The 22,766-nt window shown below is 37.7% G+C and overlaps 1 protein-coding gene across 1 annotated transcript in view; it reads left to right on the top strand.

Moving 5' to 3' along the window:
* Nucleotides 1–22,766, top strand: part of LOC136032093 (protein croquemort-like) — a 64,830-nt gene that overhangs the window by 29,111 nt on the left and 12,953 nt on the right. Inside the window, exons 4-5 of the mRNA XM_065712233.1 lie at nucleotides 14,541–14,753; nucleotides 17,912–18,123. Of these exons, the coding sequence (XP_065568305.1) occupies nucleotides 14,541–14,753; nucleotides 17,912–18,123 (425 nt within the window). The remainder of the gene's footprint in view (nucleotides 1–14,540; nucleotides 14,754–17,911; nucleotides 18,124–22,766) is intronic.

Genomic DNA, 22,766 nt, shown 5'->3' with positions numbered 1-22,766 from the left:
AAAGACAAAACCAAAGTGTTGCTATCGCAACACAGCTATATTACTTTGCTCCCAAAATGCCAAACCTAGCTAAATCTTCGTTATTATTATTTTTGAAAATACCATATTTCTATGCTTGGGCTACCATATTTTGGCTTGATACATAACTTCTAAATTTGTTTTTTATTCATTCAACGGAAAAAACTATTTGGTTACGTCTCTCACCAAGGGTTTACCAAATCATCAGCTTGTTAATAATTCACTACAACTTCATAGCGTTGCATCATCAATTATAATCTTTGGATAACCACTTACAAGAAGAAATCTTTTTAGCTTAAAAAGTTTCTAAAATGAATTACAAGTTTGCTAATTACCCCATCTATGTAATCCCTCGCCACTGACAGTGAAAAGGCTTTACGATTCATCCTTGTAAGTCATTCTCCGTGATCAAGGAGAAATCTTCGAAGAATGGTACAATGAGTCTTGTAGTGCTCGAGTTATCAAACAGTTCGTGGTAACGAACTGTAGTAAGGAGCGACCCGGCTCAATAGTAACCAAAACTCTAAAAAATTGAAGTTTGATATCAATAGCTACATCAAAAGAATCGCATATTAATGCTGATTTTAAATATATAAGTTTCATCAAGTTTAGTCTTACCCATCAAAAGTTACGAGCCTGAGAAAATTTGCCTTATTTAGGAAAATAGGGGGAAACACCCCCTAAAAGTCTTAGGATCTTAACGAAAATCGCACCATCAGATTCAGCGTATCAGAGAACCCTACTGTAGCAGTTTCAAGCTCCTATCTACAAAAATGTGGAATTTTGTATTTTTTGCCAGAAGACAAATCACGGGTGCGTGTTTATTTGTTTTTTTGTTTTTTTGTTTTTTTTTTTTTTCCCCAGGGGTCATCGCATCGACCAAGTGGTCCTAGAATGTCGCAAGAGGGCTCATTCTGACGGAAATGAAAAGTTCTAGTGCCCTTTTTAAGTGACCAAAGAAATTGGAGGGCATCTAGGCCCCCTCCCACGCTCATTTTTTTCCAAAAGTCAACGGATTAAAATTTTGAGATATCCATTTTGTTCAGCATAGTCGAAAACCATAATAACTATGTCTTTGGGGATGACTTACTCCCCCACAATCCCTGGGGGAGGGGCTGCAAGTTACAAACTTTGACCAGTGTTTAGATATAGTAATGGTTATTGGGAAGTGTACAGACGTTTTCAGGGGGATTTTATTTTGTTTGGGGGTGGGGCTGAGGAGAGGGGGCTATGTTGGAGGATCTTTCCTTGGAGGAATCTGTCATGGGGGAATAAAAATTCAATGAAAAGGGCGCAGGATTCTCTAGCATCACTGTAAGAAAACAATGAAAAATAAACATGAAAACGTTTTTTCAAACAGTTCGTGGTAACGAACTGTAGTAAGGAGCGACCCGGCTCAATAGTAACCGAAACTCTAAAAAATTGAATTTTGATATCAATAGCTACATCAAAAGAATCGCATTTTAATGCTGATTTTAAATATATAAGTTTCATCAAGATTAGTATTACCCATCAAAAGTTACGAGCCTGAGAAAATTTGCCTTATTTAGGAAAATAGGGGGAAACACCCCCTAAAAGTCGTAGGATCTTAACGAAAATGACACCATCAGATTCAGGGTATCAGAGAACCATACTGTAGAAGTTTCAAGCTCCTATCTACAAAAATGTGGAATTTTGTATTTTTTGCCAGAAGACAAATCACGGGTGCGTGTTTATTTGTTTGTTTTTTTTTTTGTTTTTTTTTTGTTTTTTTTTCTTTTCCCCAGGGGTCATCGTATCGACCAAGTGGTCCTATAATGTCGCAAGAGGGCTCATTCTAACGGAAGTGAAAAGTTCTAGTGCCCTTTTTAAGTGACCAAAAAAATTGGAGGGCATCTAGGCCCCCTCCCACGCTCATTTTTTTCCCAAAGTCAACGGATCAAAATTTTGAGATAGCCATTTTGTTCAGCATAGTCGAAAACCATAATAAATATGTCTTTGGGGATGACTTACTCCCCTACAATCCCTGGGGGAGGGGCTGCAAGTTACAAACTTTGACCATTGTTTGCATATAGTAATGGTTATTGGGAAGTGTACAGACGTTTTCAGGGGGATTTTATTTTGTTTGGGGGTGGGGCTGAGGAGAGGGGGCTATGTTGGAGGATCTTTCCTTGGAGGAATCTGTCATAGGGAAAGAAAAATTCAATGACAAGGGCGCAGGATTCTCTAGCATTACTATAAGAAAACAATGAAAAATAAACATGAAAACGTTTTTTCAAATGAAAGGAAGAAGTAGCATTGAAACTTAAAACGAACAGAGATTATTACGCATATGAGGGGTTCTAAAAATACTTTAGCATAAAGAGCAAGGTATTTAGGAGGAGATAAATACCTTGCTCTTTATGCTAAAGTATTTTTAGTAATTAAGACTATTTATTATAGGCCTTTCTGATTCAGGGGTCATTCTTAAAGAATTGGGACAAAACTTACGATTTAGTGTAAAGAGCAAGGTATTAACGAGGGTACAAACCCCCTCGTATACATAATAAAAATATAAGGTTATGAAAGTTTGTTACGTAAGTTAATTCTTAAGTTACGTATATTTTTTACTAATAAAAACGTTCGTTAAAATTAAAAGTTCTAGTTGCCTTTTTAAGTAACCGAAAAATTGGAGGGCAACTAGGCCTCCTTCTCCACCCCTTATTTCTCAAAATCGTCTGATCAAAACTAAGAGAAAGGCATTTAGCCAAAAAAAGAATTAATATACAAATTTCATTTTAATAGTTTATGTGCGGAGAGCCAAAACCAAACATGCATTAATTCAAAAACGTTCAGAAATTAAATAAAAAAAACTAATTTTTTTAGCTGAAAGTAAGGAGCGACATTAAAACTTAAAACGAACAGAAATTACTCCGTATATGAAATGAGTTGTCCCCTCCGCAATCCCTCGCTCTTTACGCTAAAGTTTGACTCTGCCACAATTCTACTTTTTAAAACAATTTAAAGCTTTAGCGTAAAGAGCGAGGGATTGCGGAGGGGACAACTCATTTCATATACGGAGTAATTTCTGTTCGTTTTAAGTTTTAATGTCGCTCCTTACTTTCAGCTAAAAAAATTAGTTTTTTTTATTTAATAAAGGTCAAAGGACCAAATTTTCACGGTTAAAGTGCCATTGGTCATAGATAACGTCTGACTAATTTTCAAGTGAATCTGGCTAGTTCTAATATGGAAAATAGACGGGGCTTTGAAGAAGCGTTCGCCTCTACAAGTCCATCCATTCCGATTTGGCCCAATTTACTTGCCCCATAAATCTTAGAGGTATCCGAGCACTTTCCAATAGAAACCAAAACTCTCTTAAAAATCGAATTTGGATAACAATGGATAGATATAAAAATTATCTTCTGGGGATAACATGACCCCCACAGCCCCTAAAATAAGGGCTGTAAGTTATGAAATTTGTCCATATTTTACATATAGTATATGTGATTGGGAAGTTTGCTGCCATTTTTTCTTTGGGTGGAGGTGTATCCAAAATTCCTAAACAAATTTTTTTCTGACTCTCTTTGGTGGCTCAATTTTACATGTGAAGATATTCTTGAGAAATTGCCCGTGGTGAAATTTTCAAGAGAGTAGGAGTTGTCGTGGGCAGTGGGGGGAGTGGTAAAAATTTGCAATGGGGTATTTTGCGCGCGAAAATTTTCATTAGGGGGATTTCCGGGGCAAAAAATTCTGTGGAGGGTAATTTTCGGTATGGTTTGAAAAAAGATCTGAAATTAAAAAGATATTTTTGGTTTAATGAAAGTATGGTGAATTTTCCAGGCGGAGTTGTCCGTTGGAAATTTTCTGGGGGAAATCTTCACCGAGGATGGAATTGTCCGAGAGAATTTTTCGGGGTGTGATTTTACATTTAAGAATTTTCCTCGAAGGAATTTTTCGTGGTAGGTGGAGAATTTTCCTGGGAGGAGTGGAGGTAGATTTTCCGGTATTATTTAACCAACGATCAGAAATGAAGTTTTAAAGAACGACCAGTTTTTCAACTGAAAGTAAGGAGTAATATTAAAACTTAAAACGAATAGAAACTATCCCGTATATGAGGGGGTTGCCCCCTCCTTAATACCTCGCTCTTTACGCTAAAGCTTGACTTTTGTTCAAATTCTTTTAGAACGACTCCTGAAAAACACGGGCCATTGAATTGGAATAAGAAGTTTTTTTTTAAATATTAAAATACTTAAGCGTGAAGAGCAAGGTATTGAGGAGGGGGCAGTCTCTCTTATACACGTAATGTTTTTATGTTTGTTTTAGGTTTTAGTGTTGCTCCTTACTTTCAGTTGAATAAAGTTGGTTTTTTTTTTTTTACTTAATATGCAACAACGGCAGAGAAAGTTAAAACTAAGCATCGGCACTGTTTCTGTTTTTGAGAAAAACAGAAACAGAAAAAATAGTTAGAAAAAAAAACAGAACAGAAACAGAAACAGGTCAAACAAAAACAGGTGACCTGTTTCTGTAATCTGTTCTGTTTTTCGAAAAAACAGAAAACAGCTGTTTAAAAATAAAAAACAGCTGTTTTTCCTTACTTCTTCTATTTCTAATAGGAAAGAAAACATCTTCTTGTTAAATCCTTTTAGTCACATACAAAAGATGAGCAACTTCGTGCAATTCAACACACTAGCGTATTTTTAGGGGGGGGGGCGAAATTTGTCATAAAATGTGTCCAATCGGGTGATACCAACGCTATATTCCTTTCAAGCTTAAATGTCATTTATAATTGACAATTTACCCTAGTTGCTCTTAGACCGTTGCTTTAGCGGTAAACCATTGCTCAAAGCATATACCAACATTATATTCACCGCTTAAACCACAGATGCTTTCAACCCGAGGCTACTTAGACCGCTGCTTGCTAATATATACCAGACAGACACAGAGTCATCCCATCTAGCTTATGTCCACCGCTTAAGTTAGAGGCTATTTAGACCGTCGCTATAGTGGTAACCCATTGCTCTAAGCAAATACCAACGCTCTATAACGCTCTATGGTTAAACCATTGCTCAAGTGGTAATAACCGTCCGCTACACACATATCAAGGTGCCTAGTTTCACCGCTTAAAGTACGGATGCCTTCAAGCCGTGGCTTGTTGGACCGCTGTTCTAGCGGTAACCCATTGCTCTAAGTAAATACCAACGCTATATTCCTCTTTTATATGGGATTTCATTGAGCCCATGTTTGCCGCTTAAAGCACGAATCCTTAAAGCCGTCAATGGTTAGACCGTTGCTCAAGCGGTAATAGCCATCCGCTACACATATACCAACAGTAGAGACATTGTCATATGGGGTTCCCATCTAGCCCATGTCCACTGTATAGCATTCAAGCTTCTCTCTCTTTCTCTATCTCTCTCTTTCACTCAGATTTACCCCGGCGTGAATTAGCATGAGAGGTTGACTCTAGTTGAGCATTGTGGAGTGACATGCATGAGAGGAAAATTTTCAAGTAGTCAACCCGTAGTCAACCCTTGTGTGTTCCCCAAGGAGAACCTCCAACAGGTTGACTCTATTTCGGCATTGTCAAGGGACATGCATGCACGAGAGGTGTAGCATAAATGGGAGACAGTCACAACGGCAATCAAAGGGGTAAAATTAACCTTGACTGGGTTGCCCACTTAATTGGACAACCTGTCTTAGTTTTTTTCTACAATTGGCCATGACTTTGACTGTTCCCATAAGCATTCCCTTTTTGTTTAAATTCAAAAATCAACGGTATCATGGTATCATGCCCGCTAGATATGCGTTTCGGTACGGTAGGTACGGGTAGGTATCATGCGTTTCGGTATCATGTCCGCTAGATAGCGCGGCATTTGAAAAAAAAAAACAGAAAAAAAACAGAAAACAGATAAAAAAAAAACAGAAACGGAAAAAAAACAGATGAAAAAAAAAACAGAACAGAAACAGAAACAGGTCAAACAAAAACAGGTAGCCTGTTTCTGTTTTCTGTTCTGTTTTTTGTAAAAACAGAAACAGAAACAGGCAGAAACAGGCAAGAAAAAACAGAAACAGAAAACAGAAACAGTGCCGATGCATAGTTAAAACCCTTATTTTTGCAGTAAAATTTGTGTGCCATGTAAAATATGCCCTACGGATCTTTAGTTAGTTTTTCATTTTTTCGAAAGTTTTTGAAGAATTATGAATGTTGTGTAGAGAATAATGGGTGATTTTTTTTTGATAAAATTCTTTCTATCTGGTAATCAATTGGAAAGGCTATTTCAACAGATGCACGTGCATTAGAGGTTTATCGAATTTGTTTATATTGAAGATTACACGTTATGGAGATAAGCCTTTATCTGAGATTTAGATAAATAAGAATATACATTGTAACCATGTTGATTATATAATACAGTTAAAGCAACTGCGTGATAATTGAACTCAAATCTAAAAGTGCCTTGGATATTCGACGGTTCCCTAATTCTCGGATCCCAGATAGTATTACAACGTCAGAATTTCTGTCTTTCGTTCTCGTCGGGTTCGACACTCATTTTCTGAGTTTGGAACCGAGTCAGAGAAACGGTATTGCATGTGCTTCCTAAGCTTTTACAGCTCTGTCATTGCTAAGAACTTTGTAGCTAACAATATGCTTCTCTCTGAGCAGGGACATTGGGACTCGCCCTATAACACTCGTTCTTTGTAAAAATTAAATAAAAAAACAAGTTTTTTTTTAACTGAAAGTAAGGAGCGACATTAAAACTTAAAACGAACAGAAATTACTTCGTATATGAAAGAGGCTGCTTCCTCATCAACGCCCCGCTCTTTACGCTAAAGTTTGACTTTTTCTCTCAATTCTTCTTTTAAAACAGTAAAAAACTTTAGCGTAAAGAGCGGGGCGTTGATGAGGAAGCAGCCTCTTTCATATACGAAGTAATTTCTGTTCGTTTTAAGTTTTAATGTCGCTCCTTACTTTCAGTTAAAAAACTTGTTTTTTTTATTTAATTTCTGAACGTTTTTGAATCAATGCATGTTTTGATTTTGGCTGTCCGCAGAGGAATAATTAAAACGAAATTTGCATTTTTTTTTTTTTTGGCTAAGTGGCTTTCTCATAATTTTGATCGAATGATTTTGAGAAAAAAAGAGCGAGGGAGGAAGCCTAGTTGCCCTCCGATTTTTTGGTTAATTAAAAAGGCAACTAGAACTTTTAATTTTTTACGAATATTTTTATTAGTAAATGATTTACGGAACTTATAAATTAGCTTACGTAAAGAACTTTTGTATTCTCATATTTTTATTACATACTAGCTGTTTGGGTGGCGCTTCCCCCCCCCAAGCCCCCCCGCGCGCGTAAGTCGTTACGCGCCATATTAGTTACGCGCCATTGTAGTTGTGTCCCTATGTCCCACCTGTGAATATAGATAGATATATATATATATATATATATATATATATATGTGTTTTTAACTACGTAAAACTTGCGAATATACAACATTCTTTGCTGTCCCATTGTCTGTGCATATAAATAGATTGTCAGGTTTACCGACTCTTGAACATGCAACATATAATGGTCCATGGGAAAACAATCCGTATTCAGATCTATACCTCATGATTCTAATGATTGCCCTTGAGCTTTGTTGATGGTGATTGCTAATCGACCATTCTCTGTGTCGCCGTCGTCATATATCCCCCTGTGCCCTCCGGCGTCCCCGTTGTAGTTGTGTCCCTGTGTCCCGGTCGTCATTTATATTCCCTGTGTCCCGGTCGTCATTTGTGTCCCGGTGTCCCAGTCTGTGATTTCTCTTTGAGTGTCCCGGGCGTCATTTATATTCCTTGTGTCCCGGTGTCCCGGTCGTCATTTGTGTCCCGGTGTCCCGGTCTGTATATACATTCGTTTCTGAATTGGTCTTTTTTTAGTTTTTAGTTTTTTACCTTTTTTTTAGTTTTTTTTAGTTATACCTCATGATTCTAATGATTGCCCTTGAGCTTTGTTGATGGTGATTGCTAATCGAACATTCCCTGTGTCCCCGTCGTCATTTATATATCCCCCTGTGCCCCCCGGCGTCCCCGTTGTAGTTGTGTCCCTGTGTCCCGGTCGTCATTTATATTCCCTGTGTCCCCGTCGTCATTTGTATCCCGGTGTCCCGGTCTGTATATACATTCGTTTTTGAAATGGTATATGATGAAATAAATTTTTGTATTTTTCCCCTTTTTTCTTTTTAGTTTTTTTTTTGGTTTTTACTTTTTTTTAGTTTTGTTTTTCTCCTTTATTTTTCATTTTTTTTCCTTTTTTTATTTCTTTTTTCTTTTTTAGTTTTTTTAGTTTTTTAGCTTTTTTAGTTTTTTTATTAGTTTTTAGTTTTTTTTTTCTTTTTAGTTTTTTTGTAGTTTTTACCTTTTTTTGTTTTTTTTGTTGTTTTTTTACTGATGTCCTGGTCGTCATTATACTCCCTGTGTCCCGGTCGTCATTTGTGTCCCGGTCGCTTTCTCCTTGAGTGTCCCGGTCGTCATTTATATTCCCTATGTGCCGGTATCCCGGTCGTCATTTGTGTCCCGATGTCCCGGTCTGTAATTTCGTCAGTCGAAAACATGACGTCAGTCGACACACAAACATGACGTCGCTCGACAGACACACACACACACACAGACAACTTATTTTTATATATATAGATATGAGGGGGTTCGCCCCCTTGTCAGATCCTCGCTCTTTAAACTAAAGCTTAAATTTTGTCCCAATTCATTAAGAATGACCCCAGAATCACAAAAGCCGTAGAATAAATAGTTGAAATTACTAAAAATACTTTAGCGTAAAGAGCGAGGTATTCGGAGGTGGTGAGCCCCTCAAATGGGTAATAATTTCTGTTTGTTTTAAGTTTTAATGATGTTCCTTACTTCCAGCTGAAAGAACTTTTTCATATTTATTTTTTCATTGTTTTTTTTAAATAATGCTAGTAAATCCTGCGCTCCCTTCATGCAGATTTTCTTCCCCCATGACGAATTATCGATGGAAAGTTCCCCCAGCATATCCCCCTCTTCTCAACCCCTCCCCCCAACCAAAAAAATTCTCCTGAAAACGCCTGTACACTTCCCAATAACCATTACTATATGTAAGCACTGGTCAAAGTTTGTAACTTGTTGCCCCTCCCACGGGGACTGTGGTGGAGTAAGTCGTCCCCAAAGACATAGTTATAAGGTTTTTCGACTACGCTGAATAAAATGGCTATCTCAGAATTTTGATCCGTTGACTTTGGTAAAATAATTAGCGTGGGAGGGGGCCTAGATGCCCTCCAATTTTTTTGGTCACTTAAAAAGGGCACTAGAACTTTTCATTTCCGTTAGAATGAGCCCTCTTGCAACATTCTAGGACAAAAGGGTTGATAAGATCACCCCTGGGGAAAAAAAAAACAAAAAAAAAACAAATAAACACGCATCCGTGATCTGCCTTCTGGCAAAAAATACAAAATTCCACATTTTTGTAGATAGGAGCTTGAAACTTCTACATTAGGGTTCTCTGATACGCTGAATCTGATGGTGTGATTTTTGTTAAGATTCTATGACTTTTAGGGGGCGTTTTCCCCTATTTTCTAAAATAACGCAAATTTTCTCAGGCTCGTAACTTTTGATGGGTAAGACTAAACTTGATGAAACTTATATATTTAAAATCAGCATTAAAATGCGATTCTTTTGATGTAGGTATTGGTATCAAAATTCCATTTTTTAGAGTTTTGGTTACTATTGAGCCGGGTTGCTCCTTATTACAGTTCGTTACCACGAACTGTTTGAAAAAGAAGCTTTAAATGTTAAGATGTTACTGAGATATGCCCTCCTCCTTAATGGAATTTGATTTTATCCTCATCTGTCAGTCAGGTATTATCACTCATCCACACCATGTCCTGGCCTTTTGGGGAGGGGTTGTCTTTTGGAAGGGGGCGTCTTAAGTTTGTTGCTAATAATTGATTGAAGTAACTGAAAGGAAAATAAATAACATAGTGAAAATTTTGAGGCATTTGCTGGTTCATCGCCGTACATATTGGGAGGAAAATCAAGCAATGAATGAGCAATAATGGTCTAGGTTCTAATTTGGTTCAAAAACAAGCTAAGGTTTTGGTTCAAACGAACTAAGTCCTGACGCGGTTTAAAAACGGTGGACCATGTCTAAAATACACTTTTGTTCTCCCCCACTCCCACCTCACATTTTTTTTGCAGAACAGTAGACTGGGAGCGGCTTTGTTAAATTGGGAACGTGCAATAATTTTCAATCTGTATGATTGGACGCAAAGTAGACTCATGACCCCTCTAACACATGCCCCTCTACTTACCAATTTATCGGCTTGATACACTGTTTGAAATGGAATCCCACAACTATTATAATCTGTTTTATTAGAGTTGTGGATGTAGGTAAATGGGCCCTCCAAAACCTTCTGCTCCTCGCGGCGTTAAGGCCTTTCTGCCCTGGCGGAATTTTCAATCTGTATGGTTTCACATGTGGTACGGGGCAGGAGGCCCTAGATTCCCTGCCTTACTAACAGCTTTTTATGAAAGTTGTGCGTTTGGCACCTATTCGTAACCAAGATCACATTAGTATTTTCAGTATGTATGATTGGAGGTTCCTTGGAGGCTTGTAGCCTCAGAAACAACCCACCCTCTTATGTCGATTTTTCAGCTGAAGAAAGGTAGGGTGGTTTTTTTGTACCTATCATATTGAAACTTATGGAAGAAGCAAGTACTTTAAGCCATTGGTTATTATAAAATGATTATTTTCATAGGCATGTGGTCCTTCTCCGATCAAATCGAGCGGAAGCAAATTATAGGTTTCATATTTTTAGTGAAGTGACACATTTCACGAAACAGCCTAATGTATATGGTGCACTTTGAAAGCAACAAATTTAATGAATGTCAGAAAACTTAGACTAAGGGTGATTTTGAGGGGAATTGGCTTAAATAACTCACGGTTAAACAGTTCAAACACACCTTAAACACCTTTCTCGACGCAAAAGCTTTTATTGTGACAAAACGTTTTAAAATTATTGAGGGGTCGCTACTACAGCACGCGATTAATTGCGAAGAATAAAACCGAAGTGTTGCTCCCAAAACAGTTGTGTTTCCAAAGTCGACCAAAGGTTGCTGCAAAACTTCACGTTTTCTAGGCGATTTGAATCTATTTAATTTGTAAGGTTTGGAAAGGCGAGCCTTGTTTATGTTTATGGGGTACGATTGGAAACGGCAGGCATTTCTTCTTTGACTCCCTAGCATGCGTTTTAAGACCGTATTGAAATGCACTTTAAGTTCGATTAGTACTCGCACATTAGTTCGATGAATGTGGAATAACCCAGTCGTTTAGTTTAGTTCTTATTATTATAGTGAATAACATTTTGTTTTGATTTAAAGGCCTGATTTTTAATTTTGTTTTTTTGTGTTATTTTACTTGTAAGCTTTTTTCATTGATTCTTTTCCTTTATTTGTATATTTATTGTTGTAGTTTTCCTTTCTTATGTTTGTTCGTATAAAATAGACGCTACTGATTTAATCAAGGAATAAATTTCCTGTCTAAAATGTTAATGGCCCAGATTTCATCATTGTGAGGCACAAGTCGACTATTGCTTACAGCTATTTCAGACATGCTAACCACTTTAATCGTTTTACTATGGTAAATTAAATAAAAAAAAACAAGTTTTTTTTAATGAAAGTAAGGAGCGACATTAAAACTTAAAACGAACAGAAATTACTCCGTATATGAAAGGGGCTTTTCCTCCTCGACACCCCGCTCCTTGCGCTAAAGTTTTTTATTGTTTTAAAAAGTAGAGTTGCGAGAAAGAATCAAACTTTAGCGCAAGGAGCGGGGTGTCGAGGAGGAAAAGCCCCTTTCATATACGGAGTAATTTCTGTTCGTTTTAAGTTTTAATGTCGCTCCTTACTTTCATTAAAAAAAACTTGTTTTTTTTTATTTAATTTCTGAAAGTTTTTGAATTAATGCATGTCTGATTTTGGCTCTCCGTTCATAAATTACTAAAATGAAATTTGCATATTAATTCTTTTTTTGGCTAAATGGCTTTCTCTTAGTTTTGATCAGACGATTTTGAGAAATAAGGGGTGGGGAAGGAGGTCTAGTTGCCCTCCAATTTTTCGGTTACTCAAAAAGGCAACTAGATCTTTTAATTTTTAACGAATGTTTTTATTAGTAAAAAAAAACGTAACTTAAGAATTAACTTACGTAACAAACGTACATAACTTACGTAACTTACGTTACGTTTTATCCCAATTCTTTAAGAATGATCCCTGAATCAGAAAGGCCGTAGAATAAATAGTTGAAATTATTAAAAAAAAATTTAGCATAAAGAGCGAAGTATTTATCTCCTCCTAGATACCTCGCTCTTTATACTAAAGTATTTTTAGAACCCTTCATATGCGTAATAATCTCTGTTCGTTTTAAGTTTTAATGCTTCTCCTTACTTTCAATTGAAAAAACTTTTTCATGTTTATATTTTCATTGTTTTTTTTATAGTAATGCTAGAAAGTCCTGCGCCCTTTTCATTGAATTTCTCTTCCCCCATGAAATACTCCTCCAAGGAAAGATCCTCCCATATAACCCCCTCCCCTGAACCCCACACCCAAACCAAAAAAATCCCCTTGATAACGTCGGTACACTTCCCAGTAACCATTACTGTATGTAAACATTGGTCAAAGTTTGTAACTTGCAGCCCCTCCCCCAGGGACTGTGGGGGGTAAGTCATCCCGAAAGACATAGTTATTATGGTTTTCGACTATGCGGAACAAAATGGCTATCTCAAAATTTTGATCCGTTGACTTTGGGAAAAACATGAGCGTGGGAGGGGGCCTAGGTGCCCTCCAATTTTTTTGGTCATTTAAAAAGGGCACTAGAACTTTTCATTTCCGTTAGAATGAGCCCTCTTGCAACACTCTAGGACCACTTCGTCGATACGATGACCCCCGGGGAAAAAAAAACAACAAAAAAACAAAAAACAAATAAACACGCACCCGTGATTTGTCTTCTGGCAAAAAATACGAAATTCTACATTTTTGTAGATTGGACCTTGGAATTTTTTCTATAGGGTTCTCTGATACGCTGAATGCGATGGTGTAATTTTTGTTAAGATCTTATGACTTACTATTTTCCAAAATAACGCAAATTTTCTCAGGCTCGTAACTTTTGATGACAAAGACTAAATTTGATGAAACTTATATATTTAAAATCAGCATAAAAATTCGATTCTTTTGATATATCTTTTAGTATCAAAATTCCGTTTTTTAGAGTTTCGTTTACTATTGAGCCGGGTCGCTCCTTACTACAGTTCGTTACCACGAACTGTTTGATGACTAAAATATTATGTGTCTTGCGAAAATCAAGTCAAACATAGAACCTCCAACCAGTTTAACAAGGGAATTAGTTTAGCGGGTTTTACCTTTTGACATTGGCGCATCTTGTCATGATAAAAAAAAATGCATATCTCATAATTTTGTAAATTTTATAAGATGCCAAATTGAATCCTTCTTGCTTTTCAAGGGAGCTGTTTTTTTTTTTTTTTTTTTTTTTTTTTTTTTTTTTTTTTTTTTTTTTTTTTTTTTTTTTTTTTTTTTTTAGCCGAGCTATAAATATGAAATATAAAAGCCTTTAAAACCGCGGAATTTAACTGAATAGTGTATCTTTATTTTTGCGTAAACTATGTTAAGGATTCATTAAGCAATGGAGTAAATACTTTCCACTAATACATAATTAAAAATTAAATAAAATTCTAATAACGGTTGAAAATTTTGATCAAAACAGTTAGAACAGAAACACAGCCCTTATAAACAGAATTTGTGAGAAAAGAAGGAAGAGAACTAGGTTATGCATGCTAGAAAACCTACTAGAAATAACATGAAAAGAAGATGAAGAAGAAACGAAGTCCTGACAAAGCCTAAAATATTACCTACAAGTAAGACTAGTCGACATAATCCCACCAAGTAACCCCTGGTTCCCACTGCTGTGATTTAGCGCAAAATCCTACGGCATGCAAAAAATGACACAAAAAGTGCGAAAAACGACACAAAACCATCCGTTTTGCTGCAATGTCGGATGCGTTGAATAGTTTCAACACATACGACAAAATTGCATGCGTTGTGCACAGATAAAGTGCAATAGGCTTTTTCTGAATTTTGCTTAACACTCTCATTGCTCCTGTAGAACCAGTGGGGTCAACAAGGTTTTCTGGATGACCACTTGTTTAATAGGTGATAATTCCAGGGATTGTTGACCCATCCCATCCTTCTGCTAATAGTCTCATTAGGCTTAAAACTCTCATTGCTTCAGTTTGAGAACCTGATTTGAATTCTTCTAGAGTTTGTCGCAGCAATGCAAAGGCTGCGTTTTTTTGTGAACCTCCATCCGATTCTGTCGTACGTCTGTTCTGCCAGAAAAAAATCGTGTCGGGATTGACGCAGCAGTGGGAACCAGGGGTAAATCTTGTCATTTAGCTACAGATTTCGGAAAAGATGTGTGGTGCACCCTTATTGTTTTAGTTCAGCCGTATATAGCAGGTAGTATTAACTGGCTTATCAAAGCGTTTTTCTTTCAGTCTGCTGCCTATTTGATTAAAGATTTACCTTTTTTCATAAAAGATGGATTTGAAGCGTTTCTCTCCCACTTCAATTCAACACTTTTCATCAAGACAAATATAAGCGATTTTTTATTTGATGGCTACGAAGATCCTTTGTTAGAATTTGCATATCAGCTGACACCATATTTTCCTGGGCTACCGGCATATGATCGTTTTGGCTGGTTTTACAACGTATGTTAAAACTCATTTTATTAATTTATGTGTTTTTATTGTAAATTTGTTTGGTGAATGCCAGTGCTGAGGACTAAGGGACTTTTGTCATTCTTATCTCCTACTTATAAATGGTAACAACTCACTGCTTGACTTCAATATACGAAAAATAATTTTGTGCCTTGTATTGCAGACTTAATTAACAAAAAATCCTATTAACTTACTGCTTATTATTTGTATATGTTCGCTTTTCTTTTCCTTTTATGCTTTAATCACCCTTTTAATTTACTAGTTTGATTTGTTTTAGTTTTTTTACAGTAATTGCCTGTAAATTTATGTTTGTATACACGTGTTTTTTTTTCTATTGATTTGTTTCTTATTTTCTTTAACAGTTTTGTTGAAATGACAGTACACTCGTTTGTCAGTTGTATGTGTTTGACTGTTTTAAACCTTGTTTGATGTTATTCTTCTTTTTTTTTCTCTCTTTTTACTCCGAAATGCAGATTCAACCCACTGGGCTTATGATAGCCGTTTTTATGGCACTTGGTATTAACCAAGTGACATATAGCAATCGCCAATTCTGTCGGTCTGTCTGTCTGTCTGTCGGTCCCGGTTTTGCTACTTTAGGCACTTCCAGGTAAGCTAGGACGATGCAATTTGGCAGGCGTATCAGGGACGGGACCAGTTTAAATTAGAAATAGTCGTTTTCCCAATTTGACCATCGGGGGGGAGTGGGGGGCCGGTTAATTCAGACAAAATAGAAAAAATGAAGTATTTTTAACTTATGAATGGGTGATGGGATCTTAATGAAATTTGATGTTTGGAAGATATTGTGTCTCAGAGCTCTTATTTTAAATTCCGACCGGATCTGATGACATTGGGGGGAGTTGGAGGGGGGAAACCTAAAATCTTGGAAAACACTTAGAGTGGAGGGATCGGGATGAAACTTGATGGGAAAATAAGAACAAGTCCCAGAAACATGATTGACATAATCGGAACGGATCCGCTCTCTTTGGGGTAGTTGGTGGGGGGGAGGGGGTAATTCTGAAAAATTAGAAAAAATGAGGTATTTTTAACTTACGAACAGGTGATTGGATCTAAATGAAATTTGATGTTTAGAAGGATATCGTGTCTTAGAGCTTTTATTTTAAATCCCGACCGGATCTGGTGACATTGGGGGGGAGTTGCGAGGGGGAAACCTAAAACTTGGAAAACACTTAGAGTGGAGGGATCGGGATGAAACTTGGTGGGAAGAATAATCACAAGTGCTAGATACATGATTGACATAAACGGAACGGATCCGCTCTCTTTGGTATAATTGGAGGGGGGGGTATTTCTGAAAAAATAGAAAAAATGAGGTATTTTTAACTTACGAACAGGTGATCGGATCTCAATGAAATTTGATATTTAGAAGGATATCGTGGCTCGGAGCTCTTATTTTAAACCCGACCAGATCTGGTGACATTGGGGGGGGGGGAGTTGGGAGGGAGAAACGTAAAACTTGAAAAACACTTAGAGTGGAGGGATCGGGATGAAACTTGGCGGGAAAAATAAGCACAAGTCCTAGATACATGATTGACATAACCGGAACGGATCCGCTCTCTTTGGGGTAGTTGGGGGAGGGGTTAATTCTGAAACTTACGAAGGAGTGATCGGATCTTCATGAAACTTCATATTTAGAAGGACCTCGTAACTCAGATCTCTTATTTTAAATCTCAACCGGATCAAGCGTAATTAGGGGGGGGGGTAGTTGGGGGGGGGGGGGGATTGGAAATATTAGAAAATACTTAAAGCGGTGAGATCAGGATGAAACTGAATGGGAAGAATAAAAACCTGTCTAAGATACGTGACTGACATAACCGGACCGGATCTGCTCTCTTTGGTGGAATTGGAGGGGGGGGGGGGTAATTTTGAAAATTGAGGTATTTGTAACTTACGAAAGGGTGACCAGATCTTAATGAAATTTGATATTTAGAAGGATCGTGTGCTTTAAAGTTCTTATTTTAAATTCCGACCAGATCCTGTGACGTTGGGGGGAGTTGGAGGGGGAAACCAGAATTCTTGGAAAACGTGAAAATTGGGGTATTTTTATCTTACGAATAGATAATCGGATCTTAAAGAAATTTGATTTTTACAAAGAATTCATGTCTCAGAGCTCTTATTTCAAATCCCGACCAGATCGTTTGACATTGGGGGGAGTTGGAGGGGGAAATCTTGGAAAAACACTTGGAGTGTAGGAATCGGGATGAAGCTTGGTGGATAGAATAAACAAATGTCCTTGATACGTGAATGACAGAATCGTACTGGATTCGCTCTCTTTGGGGGAGTTCGGGAGAGAGGTTCAGTGATTTGGCGAGTTTGGTGCTTCTGGACGTGCTAGGACGATGAAAATTGATAGGCGTGACGGATGTTGAACTTGATCGAAAGACACTGCTCATCCCAGTTGTGAAAACGGCGTATATGTGATTAAAAGTTTATGACGGGGTGGAGCTCGGTTATGCTGGATGTTCCACGGGACCACTTTGGTGCTCAAGTCATATAGATTGAAAGTTTTTGTTTCCGCTGAAAACAGGATTCAGCATGTAAAGCCAACGTCACCAAATTTCCACAGCTTTGACTTTAATCATTTTACTCTGAGCCTGTGCTTAGTTCGTTTTCGCACCAACTTTGGATTAGCTCGTTTTTTACGAGCAAGGACATAGCTTATATTCTGCGAGTTCTATTTTGAGTTTTTGTAGCTTGTGCAGCTGGTACTTTAGTTACCAGAGCCATTAAAGATAATTATGAAATTACATGAAGAATTATTTGAGAAAAATTTAAAACTAAACAAAAGGAGATTCAATGGGTTTAATTAATCAGAGACACAAAAACAAGGCAACGAAACGGGGAGGAGGAAGAGTTTGCGCAGCTGAGTTGGCTCCTGACGGCTTGGTGCTGCGATGATTGGCCTTTAGTCGTGTTATTTTTATTTATTAGGCGGTCCAGCTTAGTGATGCAGGCTTTCTTTTACAACCTAGTTTTCTGAGTAGATGCCAGTAAAATTTCTTGAAATGAGATTTCATCTAGTTCCGTGTACACGAAGATACTCTGCATAGCAATGCTTCTAAATTTAATTTATTATGTAATGTTTATCAGTTTTTGTTTCTACATACCTACGGAATCAATAACTTATTTTTCAGCGAAGTGGTAACCCATATTTTGATGGCGTCTTCAACATGTATACCGGTGAAAATGATGTGAGTCAAGCTGCCGTAATCAAACAATGGAACCACAAAGACAATATACCTTACTATCCCAGTCATTGTGGCATGCTCAATGGGTCTTTTGGCGAAGGCTGGCCACCAAAAAGAGCCAGAGATTCAATAAGCTTATTTGCCGTTGACCTTTGTAGGTTAGTTGCTTGATTCTTGCATCAACTTTGATAACCATTGAGGGGCTTTCACCATTAAAATGAAACAAGTATAAAAACAAGTTTTTTTTCAAACAGTTTGTCGTAACGAACTGTAAGTAAAGAGTGACCCGGCTCAATAGTAACTGAAACTGTAAGAAACAGAGTCTTGATAATAATAGATGCATCAAAAGAATCGAATTTTGATGCTTGTTCAGAATATATATAATTCATGAAGTTTAATGTTACCCATCAAAAGTTACGAACCTGAGAAAATTTGCCCAATTTTTGAAAAGGGGGGAACACCCGGGGCCTTACCCAGAATTTTCGTTCGGGGGGGGGGAGATTTACAAAAAAAAAGTTCTTCCCGTGGCCTTAGTCTAACGGTCAACCGTGGAGACTTTCAGTCTGCCCCTTGCGAACGAGGACACGTCCACTGGGTAGACTTTTTTTTAACATTAACGGATTTTTAACCAAGTATTAGTAACGGATATAAGTAATAAGTATAAGTATAAGTAACGGATTTTTAACCAAGTATTCAAGTAAGAACATTAACCAAGTATTTAAGTATTTCAGTTCATAACATATCTACAGAGCTGACCAAGAGTTTTTGTCAAGAAAACTAACTACCTACAACAGGAAATCTCAACGACGATTTTTCTTCCCTGCAAAAACTTCTATGACTTTTTCGTGGCAGACATCAATGTTTCTATGGATGCCGAGTAAGGCTAAACCACTCAGCCTTTCTTGTCCCCTTGGTTTTCTTAGCCAGGTTTTTAATCTTCTGAGTGTAGAGCAGCTTCTTTCCGGAGTAGCAGTACTGACAGGCAACTTTGCAAGACAACGAGTGGTCTTTTAAAAAAGCTCTCACTGGCCCACTATTTAAGCTGCTTGGTAAGGTGTTGGACGACGAGGCTGTCCCTCCTGATTGGAATAATGGCATTATCGTGAAACTCTTCAAGAAAGGTCGAAAAATATCAGGTGATAACTGGTGAGGTATCACACTCCAAACAGTCGGAAGTAAAGTTCTATGTCAGATTATGCTTAGTAGAATCCAGACTCAAGTGGACTTATTTTTAAGGGATGAGCAACATGGTTTCCGTCCAAATCCCTCTTGCTGCGACCTGATATTTAGCTTACGGGTTCTGCTGGAGGAATCAAACGAATGGCAAGTGTAGATTATTTTAGTGTTTATACACTTCTTTAAAGAGTTTGACTCTGTGCACCGAGAGGCAATGTGGAAAATTCTCCTAGCGTATTGAATGCCTCCGAAAATTGCGAGTATGATTAAAGCCCTATATGCTGAACAGGTTTTTGCAGTCCAGACGGAGAATGGGCGTTCAAAGTGGCTCCCTATCAAGTCCGGTGTACGTCAAGGATGTTTAATATTATTGCAATACTTATAGATTTTGTGCCTCGAGCTTGCCATTATAGAGGAGACATACAACTAAGCCCCGAGCGTCAAATACACGACTGCGATTTTACTAATGATATTGTTCTCGTCGCTCACTGCCAAGAGGGCATTAAACATAATCTGAATGAACTAGCAGCGAAAGCTGCCTCTATGGGCCTGAAGATTAATGTTGATAAAGCTAAAAGTATGTCAAACGCAGTTGTGACGACCATTGCATCTGGGATTCGATACGAAGGCACTGATATAGAAGAGGTCAGAGAATTGAAGTACCTCGGTAGTACAATAGGGGAATTATGATAGAGAAGTTTTGATACGCATAACGTATGCAGGTGGAACATTTTCTCAGGTGAAGAATGTTTGGAAATGTAGATACTACTCTCAGAAGTTGAAGTTGCGATTGTATAGGAGTAATTTATTCTCTGTAGTTTTATATGGATGCAAGTCCTGGAGCCTTTCAAAGAATGCTGAGAAAAGACTACTTGGCTTCGAGAATAATTGCCTGTGCAGAATCCTTGCGCTAACATGGGACCAATAGAGTAACGAACGCCCAGATAAGGGCTGATACTGAACAACCACTGGTGACCGACGAGTTCAGAATGAGAAGACGGAAGTATTGGAGGCATATGACCCGCATGAGTGGAGGACACCTCCGACACGATTTATGGTGTTGGGCCCCATCCGGCATTAAAAGGAGTGGAAAACAACGCAGCACACTTGGTCGATCCTTTTAGAATGAGGCAACGGGTCTTCGAACCACTCTGAACAAACTATGGTCTTTGGCACAAGATCGGTCAAGTTGGAGGTCAACCGTCGCTGCCCTATGCGCCCCCAGGCGTAGGAGGATCTAAGTTTAAGTAAGTGTTTCCTGTTTCACAATTACAAGTTCCGCAACGTATGACCCACTGACTGCAATAGATTAGTGATTATCCAGGTTGCTGTTTGCAAAAATTTGTTTATATGCATTTTTGTTATTTTTGTACGATTCGGACGAAAATTTCTGGGGGGGAGGGGTTCAAACCGGTACCCCCTCCCCTGGGTATGGCCTTTAAAACACCCCTAAGAAATCAATTGTTCTCAATGAAAACACTCACACCATGAAATTCAGGATATCAGAGAACTCTACAAAGAAGTGGAATTTTGAATTTTTTGCCAGAAGCAGGGTCATGGATACGTATTCCGTCACGATTCGTTTTTTTTTCAGGGGTGATGGTATCGAACCAGTGATACTAGAAGATCGGGAGGGGGCTCATTTGATCGGAAATCAAAAGTTCTAGTGTCCTCTTTGAGTGAACAAAAATATTGGAGGGCAGTTATCCCACTTTTCGACCCCTTTTTTACCCAAAATTGTCCGATCAAAATTTTGAGATAGTCATTCTTTCAGCATGGTCGAAAGATCTAACTTGACCCCCCTCAGCCTCCGGGGGAAGGGCTGTAAATTATGAATTTTGCCCATTGCTTACATATATTCTTGACTATTAGGAAAGATAAATATATTTTCGGGGGGGGGGGGGGGTCTTGTGGGGTTACTTACATGCGAGGATCTTTCCATGGAGGAGTTTTCGTGGGGGAAGGGAATTTTGAATTGGTTTCTAGTTGAATATTCCAGCATTAATTAAAAAACTGCCAGAAATTAAATTAAAAAAAAAAAAAACAAGTCTTTTTCAACCGAAAGTAAGGAGCAACATTAAAACTTAAAACGAACAGAAATTATCTTGTATGTAAGGGGTTTGCCCCCTCCTTAGTACCCCGTTCTTTACGCTACAGTTTTTTCTCTTTTTTTTGGATTTGTAAAAAGCTTATAATTCTACTTAAACGGTCCTTGTGTATCAGGAGTCATTCTTAAATAATTGGAACTAAAAGTCAAACTTTAGAGTAAAGAGTGAGGTACTAAGGAGGGGAGAACCCCCTCATATACGCAATTATTTCTGTTCGTTTCAAGTTTTATTGTTGTTTCTTACTTTCAGTTTAAATAATTTGTTTTTTCTTATTTAACTTAACTATAATCAAGGAGCAACATTAAAACTTAAATCGGATTTTATTTATTTCTTATTTCAGGGGACTGCTCCCTCTCCCTCCCCCTTGCTCTTTACGCTTAAGTTTTATAGTACTTCAAAAATACGTCTCACTCAAATTTAACAGCCCTTGTTTTTGAGCACTCATTCTTAAAGATTTAGGACAAAAGTAAAACTTCAGCCTAAAAATCAGATATTGAGGAGGGAGCAGTTCCTGTCATATACCGAATAATTTCTGTTCGTTTTACCGTGTTAGTGCTGCTCTTTACTTTTAGTTGAAAAAATATTTTGTTTTTTTTTTATTATTTAATTTGTGTTCGTTTTTCCAATCATGCTCAGGCCTTATCATAGTTTTGGTTAGGAAAACTCGTGAAAGGTCCACCCGTTCCACTAGTGTTGAAAGTATGCCACTATGTTACTATGAGACCACTCAAGCTGGATTTCCCTGTCGGGGATAGGGACGGAGAAAGGAACTTATTACGAGCAGAGATCCCGAACCATCTCACAGCACCGGGGCAGGTCCTTCCTTTTATACCTAGCCTATCCTCGTTAGGGCATAATTTTCCTGGTTGGGGGTCAATTCCCGCAACTAGTGTTGTTTTGGTCCAAAGGCGTTAAATTTTCGTAAAAGTTCATTTGGATCAATCTCGCGGGGAGCCTGGGGGAATTCAATCCATACCTTCCCTCCCCTTTTGTGTTTCAACGGCAGCTTAAATTGAAGTTTCGTCTGTGTGTATGAATGTGGCTAGCTCTTCTGAAAAGTTGTCGTTTTTAGCCTAGTTACTTTTTAAGTAGGTGCACAACTGAGTACTATGAATAGGCATCATCGGAAGCATATCTGAAATTTGGAAAATCAACCTGACTAAAAAATCAAATACTAAAAAAAAAATCTCAATTTTTCAATTAGCCTTTATCGTAGCTAGTCCCTGACTATGCTACTGTAAGTTTCGTTGTTATGTTGAATTGGTTTTGTGCAGGGTCGTTCTTTCTGCAGAATAATTTTGGGGTAGGGTTTTTTTGGTATGATTTCTTGGCAATTTGCAGACGGTATTTTTTTTTCCGTTAAATATTTTTGAAAAGATGAGCTACCAGTTCTTTTTTCAATATTTACATAAATGTGCATAAAAATATTACTTTTTAAAATGAAAACTTGCATAAAAATAACAAACTAACGCTGGAATTTGCAAATGAACATTGGTAAGCGTTTTTAACATTCTTTT

The sequence above is a fragment of the Artemia franciscana genome, chromosome 10 (genome assembly GCF_032884065.1).
Source record: "Artemia franciscana chromosome 10, ASM3288406v1, whole genome shotgun sequence".
NCBI lineage: Eukaryota > Metazoa > Arthropoda > Branchiopoda > Anostraca > Artemiidae > Artemia > Artemia franciscana.
The sequence above is the reverse complement of the archived record's forward strand: the minus strand, read 5'-3'. Positions and strand labels throughout refer to the sequence as shown.